The 18,663-nt window shown below is 46.8% G+C and overlaps 2 protein-coding genes across 3 annotated transcripts in view; one reads left to right on the plus strand and one right to left on the minus strand.

Moving 5' to 3' along the window:
* The window catches only part of cacna2d2a (calcium channel, voltage-dependent, alpha 2/delta subunit 2a), a 159,970-nt gene extending 145,826 nt beyond the window's left edge, over positions 1-14,144 (plus strand). For both annotated transcript variants that reach the window (XM_076037164.1, XM_076037165.1), the window contains 17 exons: positions 501-577; positions 3,674-3,734; positions 4,704-4,801; positions 5,595-5,685; positions 5,788-5,850; positions 5,943-6,046; positions 6,151-6,249; positions 6,385-6,476; positions 6,568-6,615; positions 7,011-7,082; positions 7,689-7,841; positions 7,921-7,973; positions 8,080-8,135; positions 8,548-8,671; positions 8,949-9,058; positions 9,291-9,373; positions 10,242-14,144. In XM_076037164.1, the coding sequence (XP_075893279.1) occupies positions 501-577; positions 3,674-3,734; positions 4,704-4,801; positions 5,595-5,685; positions 5,788-5,850; positions 5,943-6,046; positions 6,151-6,249; positions 6,385-6,476; positions 6,568-6,615; positions 7,011-7,082; positions 7,689-7,841; positions 7,921-7,973; positions 8,080-8,135; positions 8,548-8,671; positions 8,949-9,058; positions 9,291-9,373; positions 10,242-10,364 (1,507 nt within the window). In that variant the 3' untranslated portion in view covers positions 10,365-14,144. The remainder of the gene's footprint in view (positions 1-500; positions 578-3,673; positions 3,735-4,703; positions 4,802-5,594; positions 5,686-5,787; positions 5,851-5,942; positions 6,047-6,150; positions 6,250-6,384; positions 6,477-6,567; positions 6,616-7,010; positions 7,083-7,688; positions 7,842-7,920; positions 7,974-8,079; positions 8,136-8,547; positions 8,672-8,948; positions 9,059-9,290; positions 9,374-10,241) is intronic.
* abhd14b (abhydrolase domain containing 14B) lies at positions 13,916-18,476 on the minus strand. The gene is made up of 4 exons (XM_076037194.1): positions 18,256-18,476; positions 17,586-17,800; positions 16,059-16,300; positions 13,916-15,008 (listed from the first exon to the last, which is right to left on the minus strand). The coding sequence occupies exons 2-4, from the start codon at positions 17,797-17,799 to the stop codon at positions 14,829-14,831; spliced, it is 636 nt and encodes a 211-aa protein (XP_075893309.1). The 5' UTR covers position 17,800; positions 18,256-18,476; the 3' UTR covers positions 13,916-14,828.
* Positions 18,477-18,663: the final 187 nt, after the last annotated feature.

Genomic DNA, 18,663 nt, shown 5'->3' on the forward strand with positions numbered 1-18,663 from the left:
CTTGTTTGTTTACCTTGTAAAGTGATCTTGGGCTCCTTGAAAGGCATCATCATTATTATTATTATTATTATTACACATTTATTACACATTTATATTATATTATTGTATTATATATATTATATATACTATTATAAAGCCTTTTAACATATTGACAGACAGTTTCTTAATCAACATGGCAACAGTGGCAAAGGTGGATGTTATTTATTTTAAAAGTCTTTAATGAGTTCTTTTGGGTGGGATTTGGCTCCAGCACCGTGATGAGCGGTAATAGAAGGAGGATGGCTGGAGCTGTGTGGGTAGTTTGATTTTATTCCCAGGGCTGTGGGGTCGCGTGGGGTGAGGAGGGGCAGGGGCGGGGCCAGGAGGCGGGACTCGGGCCTTTCCAGACTCTTTGGGCCAGTGAGCTGAGCGGAACCTCACCTGCCGCCTCACCTGCCGCCTCACCCCTGTGTGGGGGGGAGTGCGCCTCCTCTAACTGCTCTTCTCCCTCGCCGCCTCAGTCTAGGCTTGGTTCTGCCCACTTACAGTGAGAACCACATCAAGGCCAACCTGAGCGACCAGATCCTCCAGGTGCAGTGTAAGTACCTGGGGACGACCCACAATCCTCCACTCTCTCTCTCTCCCTCTCTCTCTCTCTCTCTCTCCCCCCCTCTCCCTCTGTCTCTCTCTCTCTCCCGGATATGACCTAATGCTGCTCTCCAGCCTTCTGTCGCGGCTCTCCGACCTCACGGCGGGGACGGTGCGAGCCCACTCGCTCGCCCGCCTTCCTCGCTCGCTCTAGCCCCTCCTCCCTCCTCTCCTCAGCCTCTAATAGGACCATACCTGTGTCCCGCCAGACTCCTCTACTGCCCCCCGTTCTCCCTCCTGTCTCCATGCTGTGCTGTCCAACCGGTGACGGTTTTTCTTCACACTGGCTGAAGAAAAACACACTAAGCTAAACTGACAGAAAGGTGAAAGCCGTGGTTTTTACTGCGTCAACTCAAAGGTGAAAATAATGGTGACCTCTGTGCTATTATTTTTTTTGCCGAGCGCTCTCGCCTCTTCTCCACCCAGCAATGATTCTGAAGCGTCTGTGTTGAAAGTACTCGGTGTTCTGGGAGACTGTGAAAACACGCATGCTTTCCACTCCTGACGATGTGGTTTCTTCTGTTCCGTGTATTGATTTGTGTTTTGTGTTTTTGTTTTGTTTTTTCCTTTGTTATTCTTTTTTTTTTTTCCTTTCCGTTGGAATTGTGTGACAAGTCAATCAGCTTTGGAATCATTCAGTGTTGAAACTCCCACACAGCCTGCGACTAGGGCCTGACTACTGTGGGAGTTTGGTTGTGTGTGTGTGTGTGTGTGTGTGTGTGTGTGTGTGTGCGTGCGTGCGAGCGAGCGTGGGTCTGAATGGGGAGACGTGACGTCCCCCTTCATTCCGTCTGTGTCCAGACCCTGTGGCCCCGCCCTCTTTTTCTGCTTTCTTTCAACTCATTTGATTTGTCTTTTCTTTTTGAATTCCGGTCACAGTTCCTGGTCCAGTCCGTCTCGTCTCCTCAGTGTCTTTTCCTCCACACTTGTTTTTTTTTCCTTTCCTCCATTGGTTTTCTGTTTCCTTCATTTGCTCTTGCAAATAGGACCTTTTTGCTCCTCATTTCGTTCCGTTCTCTCGTCTCGTTTTTTATTTTATTTTTTGGACTTGAATTGTTTTTTTTCCTTTTTGTTTTGGGTTTGTTTCTTTCAAGAAAAACAATATTTTTATTCAAACAGTCATTGAATAAAATATTGTCTGTGACTCCCCTCCTTCCCACCCGACCCCCTGTTTCTTTTCTTGCTCTCTCCTTCTCTGACGGATCCACACAGTGCTATACCACAACAAGGGCAAGTATACTCCATCTTGGTCCACGTTCCCCACCCTGACCCCCCCACCCCCCTCCCTCTCCCTCACCCCCCCCTGTCCAGAGTCTCTTCCTGCTGCCTCCCCCGACACCTCTTCTTCCCTCCTTCCCTCCTTCCCTCCCTCTCTTCCTTCCCTCCCTTCCTTCTCTCTTCCTTCCCTCCCCTCCCTCACCTGTCCCAGCCTGCTTGCCACTGTTCCTGCCCGTCTTGCCTTCAGGACTCCCTCTTTATTCCTCCTCCTCTTCTTCTTCTTCTTCTTCTTCTTCACACTCTTTGCTGCAGCTCAAGTCCCACATCTCCTCCTCCCTTGCACATAACGCTGCTCAAGAAGTTTGACCAAAATATATATATTAAAAAAAAAAAGTCACAGCACCCCAGCAAGACAGACACTCAAGCTTTGTGTTAAGATGTCCTCTGCCCTCTTTCACCTCCTCCTAATCCTTTCCTCCTGGGCGGCTCCACGCAGGCCGCGTCCGCCTCCTCCCTCCTTCTCTGATCACCTTTCACTCCTCCTCTCATTCCTCTACCCAGATTCCCTCCTCCTTAGCCACCATTGCTCTCTCTATGTCCCCCAATCTTCTCTGACAGAGCCCATTAGTAAAGCCACGTCAAAATGAGAAAAAAATAAATAAATATTAACAGCGGGGGAAATATAAAGAAAGGTCAGAGAAAAGTCATTCCGAGAATGGCAGGCCGACCAGATTCTAATGAAGAGTTAGCGTGTAAGGTCGTAATGTTCTTATGAAGGCGCTGTCGCTGAGTTGAATCACTCGAAGCAGCTTGACGTGATTCACTTCCTGCAGCTGCACCATTGTTGTCAGTACGCACAGCGAAACCGCTGTTGACTTGATGGCATCGCTGATCAAGACAGTAAAAGCTCGTCAGGTTCGTGAGCTAGCACGACAGTCAGATCGTCGCCCATCCAGGGCCGAGCTAAGCCCCGCCCGCCATGGTCCCTCCCCCCGGCGGCCAGGCGTCGTCACCCCCGTTTCCCACCTGTCTCCATCGGCTTGTCCCTCCCCCTGCCCCCACCCGTCTCACCCCTCAGACTGTCAGGGCCACGGCCCGCCACTTCCTCAGTGGACTACAGTGACCCCCGGATGTGCACGGCATTGTGGGCGGAGACTACCTGGGCACTCTATTCCAGCTCTCGAAAATAAATAAAGAAATGAAACCCCAACCGTCCAGTTTCATCTGTGCTCCGTCTGCAAAGTTGCCCCTCGACGTGCCCTTCACAATGCAATGCACTTCCTCTGATTGCGAGTCTCCCGGGCCGCCGCCCCCCACCTCCCTCTGCCAGTCTGAGGGGTGACCACCACCTTCCATCAGGACTTCTCACCCACCTCCCCTTTGCAACAGTTGGCCACGTTGACGCCTCCCTGACTCACAAGCACTCGGCGTGTTCGAACTGTCCGAGAACTTGCTTGGCGCCTCCAAAAGTCAGTTCTCGGGCATCCCAAAAAAACGTTGCTAGAATGGAACCCGGCTAAATTGGGGAAAAAAAAATAATAATGAAAAAAAAAATTTGTTGAACCCAAAAAAGAAAGCAAGGAGAGAAGCTGCGGGTGCTTGTCAAACCAAATCAGCCGCCCATCGAGAGTCAGGTTGTGTTTTCAGGCGCCATCTTGGCTAACGCTAATGTTCCCATGGTGCCTCTGTTTTGCTATGGTGAACTCCCTCTTTGCGTCCCACCCCCCCCCACACACACCTCTGAAGAAACAGCCGCTGTTCACCCACGAAGCCCCCACTGCTGCTCTTCCCACTGCTCTTTCTGGATAATCTCCCCTTTCTGTTGCAGATTTTGAATCACTGCTGCCAAACAGTTTTGAGTCTGAAGGACATGTATTCATTGCTCCCAGGTAGCCCTGTGTGTGAGTGCTTGTTGTCGTTGGTGGCCATCACTCTTTTGAGTTTTCTTTTTGTCCGTGTCTGTGTTTTTGGTCTTCTGTCTGCTCTGGTGTGGTGTTGAGTTGTACTGTGAGGGAGTGGCTGGTTTCACTCTCTGACTTTTCATTGCAAGCCACATGTTCAGAGTGACTGTCCTTGTTGGATTAAGATGTCAGAGTCTGTGTTTAATCTCTGCATGCTGCCACTTGTTTCTGTCTCCTTGTGACTGTTGAGTGGCTAAAGTTGTGCCCCAATTTGCGTACTTTTGAGAGGAGCACTTAATGAGTGGAGTGAACAAATGTGGAAAGTGCATTCACACTGAGAAGTGTGAGTGAAGATGTATTATTATAATCAATAATCAGTGCTGTGGCTAATGGCATGAGCATGCTAGCTTAGTGGTTAGTATCCACTAGTAGGCTAACATGCTCCTTAGCTTTGGTGGCGCTTTAGCAGGTGCTAATGTTGTGTTGTGCATTGGATTTAAGAAAGGAAAAAAAAAGTTGTCTATGCTGCTTTTACCCTGGTGTAATTTGCAGATGAAGACGCTGCGTACAGTAATGCTAAAGGAGGTACGCAACATGGGGCACAGCTCTTGTTTCTATTTTCAGTGTGATTCACCAACAAGAGAAAGATGAAATGGACATTCCAATACTAAATGCGCATCTACGCTGTGCATGAGCCGTCTAATAAAATCACTCTTTCACTGGGATGAGCCGCGCCGTTGCGTTGAGATCATCGGCCAAATTTTTTGTTTTGTTTTGTTTTTTTTGCCATGGAGTTTTTAAGACACGCATGCCTCACACGTTGGTATCCAATGTCAATTCTGCTTCTGCATATCCACTTTGTGTTGCATCTCGCAGTGCAGTGTGAGAATGAGACAGAGTATAAATGTTGAATGGCAATGTTTTTTTTTACGTGGCGATGCCTTGTCTGTTCCCCAGGGAGTATTGCAATGATCTGGAACTGTCCTACAACAACACCGAGTTCCTGCTCAACTTCATCGCTCTCATGGAAAAGGTGACGCCAGACTCCAAACAATGTGAGTTTCCCTCTTTTTTTTCCTCTTTTTTTTCCTTTTCCCTCTCTTTTCATTTACGCCCATGTTTGTAGTTTAAAAGACCTTGATAGTCCAGTCTGGTGTGCAGGAGGCCTGACATGCTGTCACCTACAACTGAAATGAACCAGTGCTGCTGCTACACGTGGCATTCTCTCAATGGAATCAATGGAAGCTGCTACCGCTAATGGTAGCATTAGCCTGCGAAACTGCTAGCTTAAATTGTAATTTAATCTTTAAAAAATAAAGATAAAACAATACAGCCAAACCCCCACCCCCGTCTCTTGACATATGATGTACTTAGCTGGTCTGTCCATTGTGCACAAAACAGTCATGGTCTTTTTAGTGCTCGCAACGCTGGAGGCCAGTGAGGACGTGCTGGCACTGGTTTGTTTTGGTGCGCATCCATTTCACAACTGCACCATCTAGTGGTGTGGTTTTGTATATATCTATTTGACTGCAGCAACTTCCTTCCTGATGTCGCGCACTTCCATTATATCAGCCTTTTTCTGTTTTGACATATAAGGACAAGTATTTTGTATTTGTTATTTCTGTATTTCAGCCTCTTTTGTCTCTTGATTTTGCTTCTGTTCAGCCTTTATTCATAAAAAAAAAATCTGGTCAAAATAATGAATACAAGAATGAATTGAGTAAATGAAATCATTGTTTTCCCTATTTTATTATGTATTCTTTGTACCTGTTACTGTATGTACTTCTTCTTCTTTGCTCGGGAGTATTCTGACGGCTGTTAACCTTCCGCCTCCGACGATGTGTTCAGGTGACAGCCTGCTCCTTCACAACCTCATCCTGGACACCGGCATCATCCGGCAGCTGGTCGACAAGGTGTGGAAGAACAAAGACTTGAACACGTGAGTGCAGTTTTGCCCACACCGAGGCGAAAAGAGCGGAATCCAGTATTTGAACGCGACTGTCAATTACTTCCTCTCACCCGTCTTCATCCCGACTTTCAGATACGGTTTCCTGGCCGTGTTCGCCGCAACAGACGGAGGAATTACGAGAGTGTTCCCCAACAAGTACGTGTGCTGACCATTATGGGCTGGGTTTTTCGCCCCCCCCCCCTCTGTGTCTTTTGATTCATTCTCTTGTTGCTGCTCTTAAACCTCAGGGCTGCGGAATCCTGGGAGGAAGACCCCGAGCCCTTCAACGCCAGCTACTACCGGCGCAGCCTCGACAACAAGGGCTACATTTTCCGAGCGCCTTATCGAACGGGTGAGTCACGCGCTCGCTCTTCCGGCTTCCAGGTCTCACGTGGAGACACTTGTATTTCTAACCTTGCCACCTCCCCCATTTCCTATTTGTTTTTCCTCTTAAAGCCAGGGACGAGCTGTTGAACCCGGAGAACGACACCATAGGGGTCCTGGTCAGCACGGCGGTGGAGATCACGGTCGGGGGGAAGACCATTAAACCTGCGGGTGAGACGGCAAATCCTGCTCCCGCTGCCGGACTGAGATGAAGGAAATAGCAGCGGCGGCGGCGGCGGAGACGAAGCTGCGGGGTTTTTCTTGCAAATCTTTGCTCACTTATCTCTCTAATGATCGCTCACCCAGTGGTCGGAGTGAAGCTAGACCTGGAAGCCTGGACGGATAAGTTCAAGATCCTCGCCAGCAACCACACAGACGGCCGCACAGGCTCCAGCACAGTAAATGCACCCGCGCAGACCGTGCATTTTTTTTCCCGACACCTTCAAGTGTTCCTAAGCTGCTAACTGACAAACTGTTTCCGTGTTTCAGTGCGGCCCAAACAGGGCCTGTGAGATGGACTGCGAAGCCAACAGTGAAGTGAGTCTTTTTTTTAATCTATTTATTTATTTTTATTTTATTTTATTTTATTCCTCTTTTTTCTTCTTTTTTTTCTTTTTTTTTCTTTCTCATTTTTTTCTTTTTTTTTCCTTTTCCTCGTGATTTTTTTTTAACCCGTTCACCAGTTGACTGGAGCTGAAAGTGCACTGTGTTCTTCTTAGCACATTCAGCTCCTTTTTTTTCTTTTTTCTTTGCCTTTTTTCTTTTTTCTCCTTTTTTTCTTTCTTTTTTTCTCTTTTTTTCTTTCTTTTTCCCCTTTTTTTTTTCCTTTTCCTCTTTCTTTTTTTAACCTGCCCACCACCAATTGACTGGAGCTGAGCATGCACTAGCGTGTTCTTCTGAGCGCGCTCACTCCACTCTGTCTCTCCGTGCAGGAGCTCCTGTGCTACCTGATCGACGACGGTGGATTCTTAATCATGTCCAATCAGAAGGAAGACTGGAACAGGGTGAGGTTTCCCCACAGGTCCACTCCACCTATGGGACGATCGTAAACGTTGCCGTGCACGTCATTATCACTGCTGCGTTCACCTTTAGGACAACTACGCAGCAATTTAAATGAAAGAAAGAAAAGATTTATTTTCCTCCCAGATTTAAAATGCTGGTGGAATATCCAGATATCTCGTATTGAATTGAATTGAATAAACTTTATCGATTCCCCAAGTGGAGAATTTGTGGCGTCAGAACAGCAACAGATACAAACAATACGGTAACAGTGTGACTGTTCTTTGTGCAATAGCAGCAACAACAACAAGGAACAATTAAGACAACAATAAAGATAAAAACCTTTGGCCTAATTAAAGGGCGAGGACTGTGTGTGTGTGTGCGTGTGTGTGTGTGTGTGTGTGTGTGTGCGTGCGTGCGCGCGCGCACGTGCACGTTCTGTTTAATTTCATTTGGCACTGTTGCACAATCTGAACCTCTCCGTTCAGCCCCTGGCTGACGGTGCTGCCCCTCAGCCACAGCTCTTCGTGGACGGGTCGGGCTGGGTCGGGTCGTGCAGGATGTTCAGTTCGTCTTCTCCCTCATTGTCCCGCGTCTCCTCTCCCCTCCAGGTGGGGATGTTCTTCAGCGACGTCAACTCCGACCTGATGTACGCCCTCTACAACAACTCCTTCTACAACCGCAAGCAGTCCTTGGACTACCAGTCGGTGTGCGAGCGGCTGCCCAACAGCGAAACCGGCGCGGCGCCCAGAGGGGTTTTTGTGGTGAGAGGCGCCGCCGTCGCACTTGACCAATAGATCGGGGTCAGCTCCCTGCGTCACGGTTCGCTGTTATTCTCCACAGCCCACTATTGTGGATTTCGTCAACATAGCCTGGTGGACGTCAGCAGCTGCTTGGTGAGTAGAAAGATGAAACGCTGTTTTGCTTGGACTGTGTGTCCCCTGTCAAATCAGCCAACAATTCTCCCATGATGAAGATTCATTTGACTGCTTGTCTCCGCAGGTCCTTGTTCCAGCAGTTTATATACGGGCTGGCTTATCAGAGCTGGTTCGTCAGAGGTGGGTGCGAGGAAAGATGCGGCGGTGAACTCTTCCCGCTGTCTTGCATGAGTTGAAGGGACAGACAACGAGCTCATTATGTCCGCGTTCAGTGTGAATAAAGAGCAAAAAGTCGCGTCCCCTGACTGGAATCGTTTTAACATTGTCACCATTTAATGCTACTTTTTGTGTAACGTGATAAGCAAACTTAATGCATGAGTAAAGTGCACTAAAACTGGATTAAATCAAAGTAAAATTTAGGTTTTCTTGGAAAGCTCCCACATCAATGAGATTTCTACTTTTCATCCAAGCCCGGTGATGCAAACAATGTGATGCAGCTCTTTAAATAATAATAATAATAAAAAAAATGGTAAACTCGAAATCCATTCCTCCTAAATCACTCCTGACGGCCGCTTTCATCTCGACGCTGCAGACGAGGTGCGCGCCGAAGGGTTTGACTCCAAGGAGCGGAGCTGCATTACGCTCCAGACGCAGTACTACTTCAGTAATCTCAGCAGCTCTTACAACATACTGCAAGACTGTGGCAACTGCTCCAGGTACGCACACACACACGCACGCACACACACACACACACACACACTGAGACACGCAGTCGCTTTGCAAGGTACCTCAGATTCATCGCAGCTAATAAATTCCGCCGGTGATTAAACCTCTGATGAAATTGTCGCATCATTGGCTGCGCGAGCCGCCGAGAGGCGCTCGTGAATCCCAGCCACCCGTTAACAGACGAGGCTGTGATGTCGTCGGGGCCAGGGGGGGGTTGGGGGGGTTCGGCGGCGCGTGGCTCATGCAGAGTTTTGCGTCCCCTCGCAGGCTGATTCACGCCAAGAGGATAAACAACACCAACCTGCTGTTTGTGGTGGCGGAGAAGATGCAGTGCACCACCTGCGAGATAGAGAAGCTCTCCCAGGATGAGGTGGAGCGTATCCTTCCGCGCTGTGCAGCCGAAGCAGGCCTGTAGAAAAGGTTTTGTTTGTCTTAAACCATCGCCAGTTTTTTTGTTTTTGTGTTTTTGGGGGGTTTTTTTGCAGCAGTGAAAGATGACCTTTGAAGCGCGAGGACTCGCGTGGGCGGCGATGTTGAAAACGTTACAAAACCGCTTGGACCTAAAAAAAAAAAAAATGTTCCAATTCTCCTTAATGAGTGTATTTTCAGACACTGTGGAGAATCCGTGTCAAGAAGTGATTGTGCCACGCTACCGGAAAGGCCCCTCCACCTGCTTTGACAACAATGCCACCGTAAGACTGCCACAATGTGTGCTTTTGATACAACACGACAATGTTCACAGATTCGCGGTCATCTTTCTACTTATAACATGCATTTTGATGTTTGCTCGTGGCCACTAGTGCCAGTGCCCACAGGGCTGCTCTTAGCAGAATGACATTGTGCCCATGGCCCTGTAATGATTAGTTACCATACTGGTGGTGCACACTGTAAGTGTTTCAACCATAGTTAAAACAGTTAGTTAGTTTTCTACCTTTAGTTTTAACCTTGAACATCCGGCTCTTCTTGATCATATGACAAACATTCCTGTAATTTTCCAGCCTGGGTTTAGTTAAGTCGATCTATCTATTTATCCATCTACCCATCTGTCTGTTTATTCTACCATCTGTATATCTATATATCTACCAATCTGTCTATCTACCCATCTATCTATCCATCTATCTATCACATAATATGTGGGGAGGGGGTTTGTATTGTCTCCTGCTGGTGGAAGACTTAGTTAGTATAGATAGATCATGAGGAGTAAAGCATTATGTTTGCGCTTTCTATACAAATTTTTAAACATTTAAATAACAAGAACAAAGTTAGATGGATGCTTGCTTTCATTTTAAACACACAGACAAAACTGGTAAAAGTAATATTAAAATGATGCTTTTCTAAACAGATATTCTATTTCCTGAAATACATCAGCTTCTTTCAGTAAATATATGGGAATATGATGAGGGAATTTTATTGTGGAAGTGCACAATTTTTTTATTTGTTTTTTGCAATTTGCCTTCTTGCCACTAGGGGCCCCTCACCCCTACACACTGGGCCTTTAACGCTCCCTTGCGTGTTACTGTGACGCCCGCTAACTCTGACTTCCTTCCTGTCCCCCTGCAGGAGAACACGTCAGACTGCGGACGAGGTCACTCCTTCCGTCCGTCTCTCGTCACCCTGCTGCTCGTCCAGCTGCTCCTGCTGTACCCAGCCGTCGCCCCAAACATTTACTCTCTACTACACTAAACAACACCTTCTCCTCCACTTAACCTCCCTCGACTCCTCCCAAACTCTTTGTCCAGATCTAACCCCCCCCACCCCCACCCCCCCAACCCCAGACCCTCCCCTTACAGCCCCCGATATAGTGCTAGGTATTAATGGGACTTCTCATCAGCGCAAGTCGGAAGCCCTGAGCGCCGCGCTAACCCAGCTCGCTTCAGTTTGTGTCGCTTAGTGGCAACAGCCAAGATGTTCGTGTCCTCAAGCCAGTTAACCGTCCATCCGCAGGAAGAAGATCCGGCGGCGCCCGACCGCCCCAGTCGTCAGATGCAACATCAGAAGAAAAAAAAAAAAAAAAGGACAAAATAAAGCAGCTCCAGAACCCTCCGACCCCCGCCGGCGCCGTCCTGACAAGCGAGGGGGACGAGAGGAAGCGTTAGCGTCGTCTCCAGACAACCGTTGCTTCATGCAGACTTGAGATCGGAGGCCGACCGCTTCCGGCCGTCCGTCCGTCCGTCCGTCCGTCGATGGGACTGCTTCTTCTTCTCTCCCTCATCCCAGAGTCTCGCCGCTCTGTCGAGGATCATTCCGCCTGTTATAGCCGCCATAGAAGTTAAAAAAAAAAAAAAAAAAAAAAAAAAAGAAGAAGAAGAAGAACTGTCACGTATACAAAATGTCAAGTTGAGAAAAAAAAAAAAACCTGAAGTGATAAGTATTCCAAACATTACAGTATACTAACTTTTTGATTTGAAAGGAAGTTGTTAGGTGTTAAAAAAGAATTCATTTATGCACTATATCTACTTGCCAAAATGAGATAGACTTTCATGTGGTCTTATTTTTATAGCCAAAACATGAGGAGGAAACGGCTTCTGATTTAGATTTTTTTGGGAGGAAAACCATGAGGAGAAAGACGGAGGCCGAGCGCCGCTTGGTTTTGTGCAGCTCCTGGTGCCACAGTGGCGCTCTGGAAGTGGACGATGTGCGAAGGTGACTGCAATCGCACCATTCGACATTTTGCGGTGGTCCTTTCTCATTTTAAAACCCACCACTTGGCGGTCAGAAGCTGCACATTACGAATCGGCGTCGGAGCGCCGTCGTCGATGTCGTGCGCCGTTTCTCCGTCGGGGCGATTCGACCTTTCTGACCTCTGGTGTGAACTGAAGTTTAGGGATTTAAAAAAAAAAAAAAAACAGAACCCCCTGTGCTCTCTGATGCGATAGCTCACCTCTGCCAATCCTCGCGAGGCTCCTCCAGTAACCTCGACCTAGACTGCAGATCATGGTTTTCTACACCAAGGTCTCTGCCTCATGACTTTCACAGAGCTGCTCGCTCGTCTTCTTTTTCTTTTGTTTGAAGTGTGGAGGGATTGTCTTTGACTGATGCTGTTCAAACTTCGAAACCATTCGCTGCTTTGGGATAGGGGCTCATCAGTATTCCCAACAAAAGTGCAGGAGAGGCGACTGAATTTGGGGGGGGGGGTCCGTGTCCAAGTTCGCTTGTCAACCTGTCAATTATGGTTTTGCCGTCTTTGATCCTCACTATGTGTAAAAAACAAAACAAAAAACAAACTCATCTAGACTCCCGTGTTTAGGAGCCGGTTCTGTTTTTATTAGTGCCTTGACGCACTTTGTTTTGGACCACAATGGCTGTATGAGTGTAAAGTGACTGTATAGTGACCTGCGAGAGCAGACCTGCTACAGAATGAGCTCTGGCTTCAGTATTTGGCCTCCCGGCTGTGACCTCACCAGACTGCCATCACATGGAGTAACCATACTGTTCCTTTGCAGGGCCGTCTATAGAGCTATGACACACCACACATAGGTATACAGCAACCTTTGGGGGCCACCTGACTGCTCTAACTCTGCCTGAACTGTGTGCGTGCGTGCGTGCGTGTTGCCGTTAGCAACCCTCAAAGGGGGAATGTGTTTTAAATGAGATGCTTGGAGTGCTTGAGGGCTGACAGTGAGGGTAGCGTAGCCGTTTGTTTTTTGTTTTTTCTTTCGTTTATTTTTTTTCTTGTTCCTGTGTTGAAATGTGTCGCTGAAGTTGTTTTCAAAAGAATGATAACAATAATAATTATAAGGGCAGGTTAAAAAAAAAAAAAAAGATTTTAGATGAAGAATCTTGTATTTCAAACCATCGGCCTGCCTACGAGTTCATCTTGGGGAGCAGAGGAGTCCAGAAGAATGTGTAGCTCATCAGTGTGTTCCGCTTCACGTGCAACGCAATTAACGAAAGCCTCTATAAAATGCCTTAGTGTTATTCAGTATGGAGCTCCCCCTCCCTCACACACACACACACACACACACACACAAACAGAAAACGGATCCAAAATCTTTTTTTTTTTTTTTTTTTTTTTTAGTCTCGTGATCTCTGACGTCATTTTGTTTCCTTTTTTATTCGCATCTCCACGTTTTTGAATTATTCATGATGACTCGACGCCTGACGGCAGATAAGAGTCTGAAACAGCTCGCCTAGGCTTTGCCCGCGGCGCTAAGGTGGGTCGACCCGAGCTGAACCTCTGCTGCACACCTGTCAGCACTGTTTGGTGTGATGAACGTGTTGGCACAGTAACTGTAAACTACAAAAAAAAAAAAAAAAAAAAAGCCCACAAAAATAATCTGCCTCTCGCAGTCAAAACATTAAGGTGGTGCGTTTCCCCATCAGGCTCCTCCTGCCTGCTGGGCCACACCCAGTCCGACTCTCCTGGCTTCGGTCTGCCCGAGTCGCGTGCCATCGGTTCCGTCGCCGTTTCCACCGTCTGCAGCCGAGCACCCTTCAACTTTCCCCTCCTTCCTGATTCTTTGCACCCTGACGTCGCATTACGCACACACACGCGCTCACACTCGCACACCACCGACCTTCAAGTAAACATTTAGGGCGTTTTTCTTCATATCCAACAGAGATGTCAAGCACCAGGCAGTAGGAAGCCCAGGACGTCACTTCCCAGGTGTCAGGATTGCTTTGCGAGGGAGGCTAGCGGGTGGAATGTCAGAGGGAAGCTCAGGGAGTGGGTCTCCACAGAGCAGCACGGGCCTGTCGTACTGAAGGCGGCGGTGGAGGTGGGGGGTGGGGGGGAGAATCAACGTGGTGATGCTTCTGTGAGAATATCAATTGGAGGAAGGGATAGGATAAAAAAATAAAATAAACATCTGTAAAGGGACACATGTGATTACTGTGGTTTGACAAATTTACTTTTGCCAAAAAAAGAGGAAAAAAAAAAGAAACTCGAAGCGGCTCAGGGGGAAAGAGGGACAGGTCAGCTTTAAGATCCATGCCTAGGAAAGCATTTTGGGACCGCCTCTCGACCCCCTGGCTGCGTCTGTGTCAGTGCGTCTCTTTGGGAAAGACACGTGTGTATGTGAATCTGTAGTCTGTAGTCTGGTGCTATGTGACAATGTTTGACAAGTGTGTGATTTAAAACAAAAAAAAAAAAAGGAAACATTTAGAGAAAAAAAATGAATAATAAAATCAGTCGAACTTTAAGTGAAGTTCAAAAATATATATATATCTATAGGAATACAGCACTGTTGGTAAGTTTGAGATCTGAAGTCCAAATGTTTTAAATGGTTTGTTTATTTTATTTTTTTGTGTGAGTGTGAGTGTCAGCGTGGGTGGAGATTTAGTTCCTTCTTTTTTCTGGGCACTTGTCCATGTCGCTCCATTCTTTTGTACAGATAAAGCTTAAAAGAAAAAAAAGAGGGCAAAAATTTGTAAGATATTGTGTCTGTGACTCCTTGTAAGATATTTTCAAATCGTTTATTACAGAGAATCAGTTATTAAATAATGTTCATATTTTTCACTTCACTTTGGCCTGCTGTGTTTGCTCTTTGAAGTTCGGAGGGACGGGGACATTCGAGTTCAGTAGCATAGCATCGCTTTAAAACGGCATCGGATCATTTCAAGGACCGGAGTGTCACATTCAGTGACATCTAGTGGTGAGAACGCAGTAATGTCAGTTCACCAATTATGTATGGCGTTGCTGGCCTTAGCTTCAGCTATCAACGTTCTAGGCTACAGTAGACGCACGTGGACCCATGGTATGTCAATACAAATGCTCATTATTAGCAAAAACAGATGTTTATTTGTATACTTTTGTATAACAAATACATTCATATGCATTTTCTTTTCCATGTTACGGCAAAAGACCTTCTTAAATGTCACACTTAGGCCTTTTAGAGCTCATGATGACCGCAGCAAGCTGATCAAAGTGGCTTTCACATGAAAGTGCTCTTTCTGATTGAGGAATCAATATATAACAATGAGTGACGGTGGCTCTACCTTTGGACCCTGTGCTTGATGCTAAAGCGGCTAGCTGTAAGCATGTCTTGTACAATTCCTCTAGTGTCATGCTGGATGATATTAAAAAAAAAAAAAAACAGAACAGTGCAAAACAAACATTTGGTCAACGTGTTGGATCAATAATGTTGCAATAAAATTGCGATTTCCCCTCGCACCTCTGAACCACTTCAGTGTGATTAGTGTGACCCTTCACAACGCCGTGAGGAAGTCTGTGAGAGCCTTGTGCCAGGTGTCCGGGTCGTCCAGGTAACAGGGATGCCCCGCCCCCTTCATCACCACCACTTTGTGATTGGCCAGATTGCTCAGGTTGGTGAGCGACAGATTCCCGAGATCGACGTCCTGGTCGCCATAGACGATCAGAGTCGGAACCTGTCGAGACGGAAAGCCGAGACGCTCCAGGTGAGGGAAAACTTCACCTTCAAACATGCAGCGGAGAGGCTACAGAAGTTAAGATACTAGGATTTTGAATACAAAAGACAGTTCAATTCAAAACGAGTCATTTAGAAAAATTCTAAAACATTTGGCCTGAGAAAAGAGTGAGGAAATAGACATAACATGTGTGGACATGTTGTTAAAAAGTGCCTTCACTAACAATAAGGGAGCAATCAAAAAATTCATTTTTTTTGTCATTTCCCCACATTATTCATTCAAATGACCAGAAAGCGAAAGTTTAAATTCTTTGAAATATCGGCCATGGTGAAGCCAACCTAGCTGTAGATCATTTTCTAAAACTGTTGTCCCCTTCCAAACAAATGAGAGCTCCCACAATGCATCAGCTTTAGCAGCAAGCCAAAACTCAACATAAGTTTACTGGCTAGTTGACGGTGCGAGGCGACGCCACTGAAGTCTGAGATAACTTACATCTCACAGCCAATGCTGGCACTAAGAGGACACTTTGAATCCCTTCCAAACCTGCCAATTAGTGATTCAGCATCACAGCTAAAGACTGAAGAATACGGATTTCAATATATATCCATTTTACCAGAGGCCCAAGGCACCTTCGTGTCACTGCGGCTCTGCTCATTTATTTTTGCCCAGTCACTCCCTCACTCACGGAAATCGTGAGATATGTAGGTGTTACTCATTTTCACCTCAGAGGAACCCCTTGTTTTTTTTTTTTTAAAGGGGCCGTACGTTGCAAGAACAAACGCATCTCCTTCATGCCTGATTCACCTCTACCTGGGCCGCCTTCAAAGACGCCTAATCCTGAAAAGAGTTGGGAGCTGGATGAAAGGAAGTGGCGCCCGAGAAAGAACAAAGTGGCCTGGTATCTGCTCCACCCATGGCTAGGACGAAATATGAGCTTTATTTCTTTCTTTCCAGAGGAGACGTCCAGAAAATGCGTCTGACATTCATAATTGCCCAAGGACGGACGAGCCACTCAGGAGACGAAAAGCCGCACGTGACCTTTCCTCGTACCTTGACACTCTGGTACTGCTCGGCCGTGAATTTGTCGGTGCAGATGGGAGCCACGGGCACGTAGGCTCGGACCAGGTCCTGGTGCTGGTGCAGGAAGGGAAGCGAGTACATCCCGCTGAGGGAGGGGCTGATCACCACCGCCGGCGCCAGGCTCAGACGCTCGCACACCTCCCTCAGGAAGGCCGCAGGGGCCAGTTCTCCGACGGCTGCCGGGGCCTCGGCAGCCTTGGACTGACCCAGTCCTGGGGACATTTACAGACAGGCCGGGATGAGACGGATGGTGCGGGTGGTGAGAGCGGCGGGTGCTCGCGGGCGTTCTAAACACAGCGACTGCAAACAGAGGCTCTTGTTTGTGTCAGAAATAGGACTCCGTGATGACTCAATCTGGACACTCCGGCGGGATGTGCCTGCGTATCCCTGAGCTGCTTTGTGACTAAACGCTCACAATACGCTTAAAAGCGACAAAAAAAAACAAACCCCAGAAAACTTGCCAGAGAAGTTTTCATTTTTAACATAGTGGAATCGTAGTGAACTTATGAATGGATGTAATGGAGGCCGAAAGTGGTCAAGGCCCATCTACCACACTTCAAAAGAATTTTATCTGATTAGCCTCCCTGCTGTGGTCCGGTTTGAATTTACCACTCGATCATGCAAAACTCACTTTAATAATTATTCCTAACAGCAACATGTGGCATTGATAACACTCCAGTGGTCATTTAACCACCAAGATGTTGCTCCCCTCTCATGGCCACTGTTAGCAACTGTCACTTCCAAACATGTAGATTCCAGGGGTGTCAAACTCAAACACACAGTGGGCCAGAATGTAAAACTTGGAAAAAGTCGTGGGCCAACGTTGATATTTATTGAACAAATCTTCCTGCAGGTGTTACAGTGAATCTTTTTAAATGGATGTTTTGCTTCAACCTGAACCCGGAACAAGCAAAAATAACCTAAATACTGCACACACGCTAAACTGAATTTCAAATGAAAAAAAAAAAAAAAACTCTTATGCCTCTTTTTTATTTGCAGCCTTCCGATGTAAATTTCAAAAATAAAGCAACAACAATAAACCAATTGAGTTCTAATGATATTCTTCAATTAACATCCTGTCTTGGTTGATGTGCCAAATGCCAGCAGAGCATTCTGGGTTTTGTAGTATTAGTGGTACATGTGCTGCATAATACCAGCGGGCCAGCTCTAGTAGTGATTTAGTTGATGTTGTTTTGCCTATATTACACTGCAGGCCAAATTTGAGTTTGACACCTATGATGTAGACAGTCCAACAAAGCATCAATTTCAACAGGAAGCTGAAAACAAGCCTTTGGCTGGCTGCTGTAAACAGTGGGCTAAATATGCTGTGTACAGGGTATCAATAATCACTCCACTGAAGGACAGAAAAGAAAGAAAGAAAAACTGTAGGTAGATCATGGGACAGAAAAGTCCAGCTTTCCAAGGCATAAAGTCCAAAACGCAAGACCTTTTTTTTGTTCACGAGACTATCTGATCTATTCATTTAGTTATATTCACCTGGCAGGTCGATGGCGACAGCCCGGCAGGCCAACTTTGCCAGAACTTCCAGGGTGCCGATGTTGAGCCAGTTTTCTGAAGAGAAGCGGATGCCGTGCAGGAGCAGAACCGACATCTTCACCTCCCCACTGGCCGGCTCACTCTGTCTGTAGAACAGTGGCGCTTTGCAGCCGTCCACCTGCACGCTCCCCGTTGACATCTTCACGTCAGACATGCTGAACAGAGAAAAGGGTAAAAGATGTGCCACATGTGGCAAAACAAAACAAAAAAATCAGAAAATGTCCATTTAAAGATGCAAATATTATCAAGTGATCACTGTGGTTTTTGCAATGCGTGCTGCTGCAGCTAAATCACATTGAGAGCATTTAATGTGATGCATTTTGAATCAGTTTGTGTAAAAAATAATCGTGCATTTTACCAGACAGATTTCAAAATGTGCAGGAACAGATAGACAATGTAAAGTCAAAAAAAACTTTTACTGGTTTCTGTTTAAATGTATATTACATAACAAGTTGCAGCACTGCATACAACAACAACAACAACCCTTCGCTTCGCTTTTTAGAAGCTAAATTACGCAACTGATCTTTAACCCTTGTGGTCTGGAGGCAGGAGCCTTGTTATTATTGCTTTTGAAACAAGTCGACACTGGTTAAAGAACTCGTCGCCTCACCTCGCCAGGCCACTTTCAGCGACGACAACTTCTGCGAGCCGCTACACACAACACATGCACGGACTGTCTGTGCACTTCCGGGACTTTCAGACGAGCTACTCCGCTTGTCAGCCGCGATGTCCGGTGTGAGTGAGCAGGAAAAGGAGAGCAGCCACTGGTCAAAGTCCGCTTCATTCTAACGCGGAGGGGGTTTGTTCTCCCCTCCAAAAGACAGTCATCCACCTCGTCTTGCCTGTCAGCCCCTCCAGGAACGACGAGGTGCGAGTAAAATGGTAAATAAATAAATAAATAATAAATAAAGCGAAAAGTGGAAGCAGCTCCTGTTTCATTGCATTTTTTGCTGACGTCTAGCGGCTGCCAAGGGAACTGCACACGTTTCTGCTTCACCTCTACGTTTAACGCCTGCCA

Source organism: Nelusetta ayraudi, unplaced genomic scaffold (assembly GCF_046127955.1).
Source record: "Nelusetta ayraudi isolate G7.1 ecotype Tasmania unplaced genomic scaffold, CSIRO-AGI_Nayr_v1 ptg000050l, whole genome shotgun sequence".
NCBI classification, from domain to species: domain Eukaryota; kingdom Metazoa; phylum Chordata; class Actinopteri; order Tetraodontiformes; family Monacanthidae; genus Nelusetta; species Nelusetta ayraudi.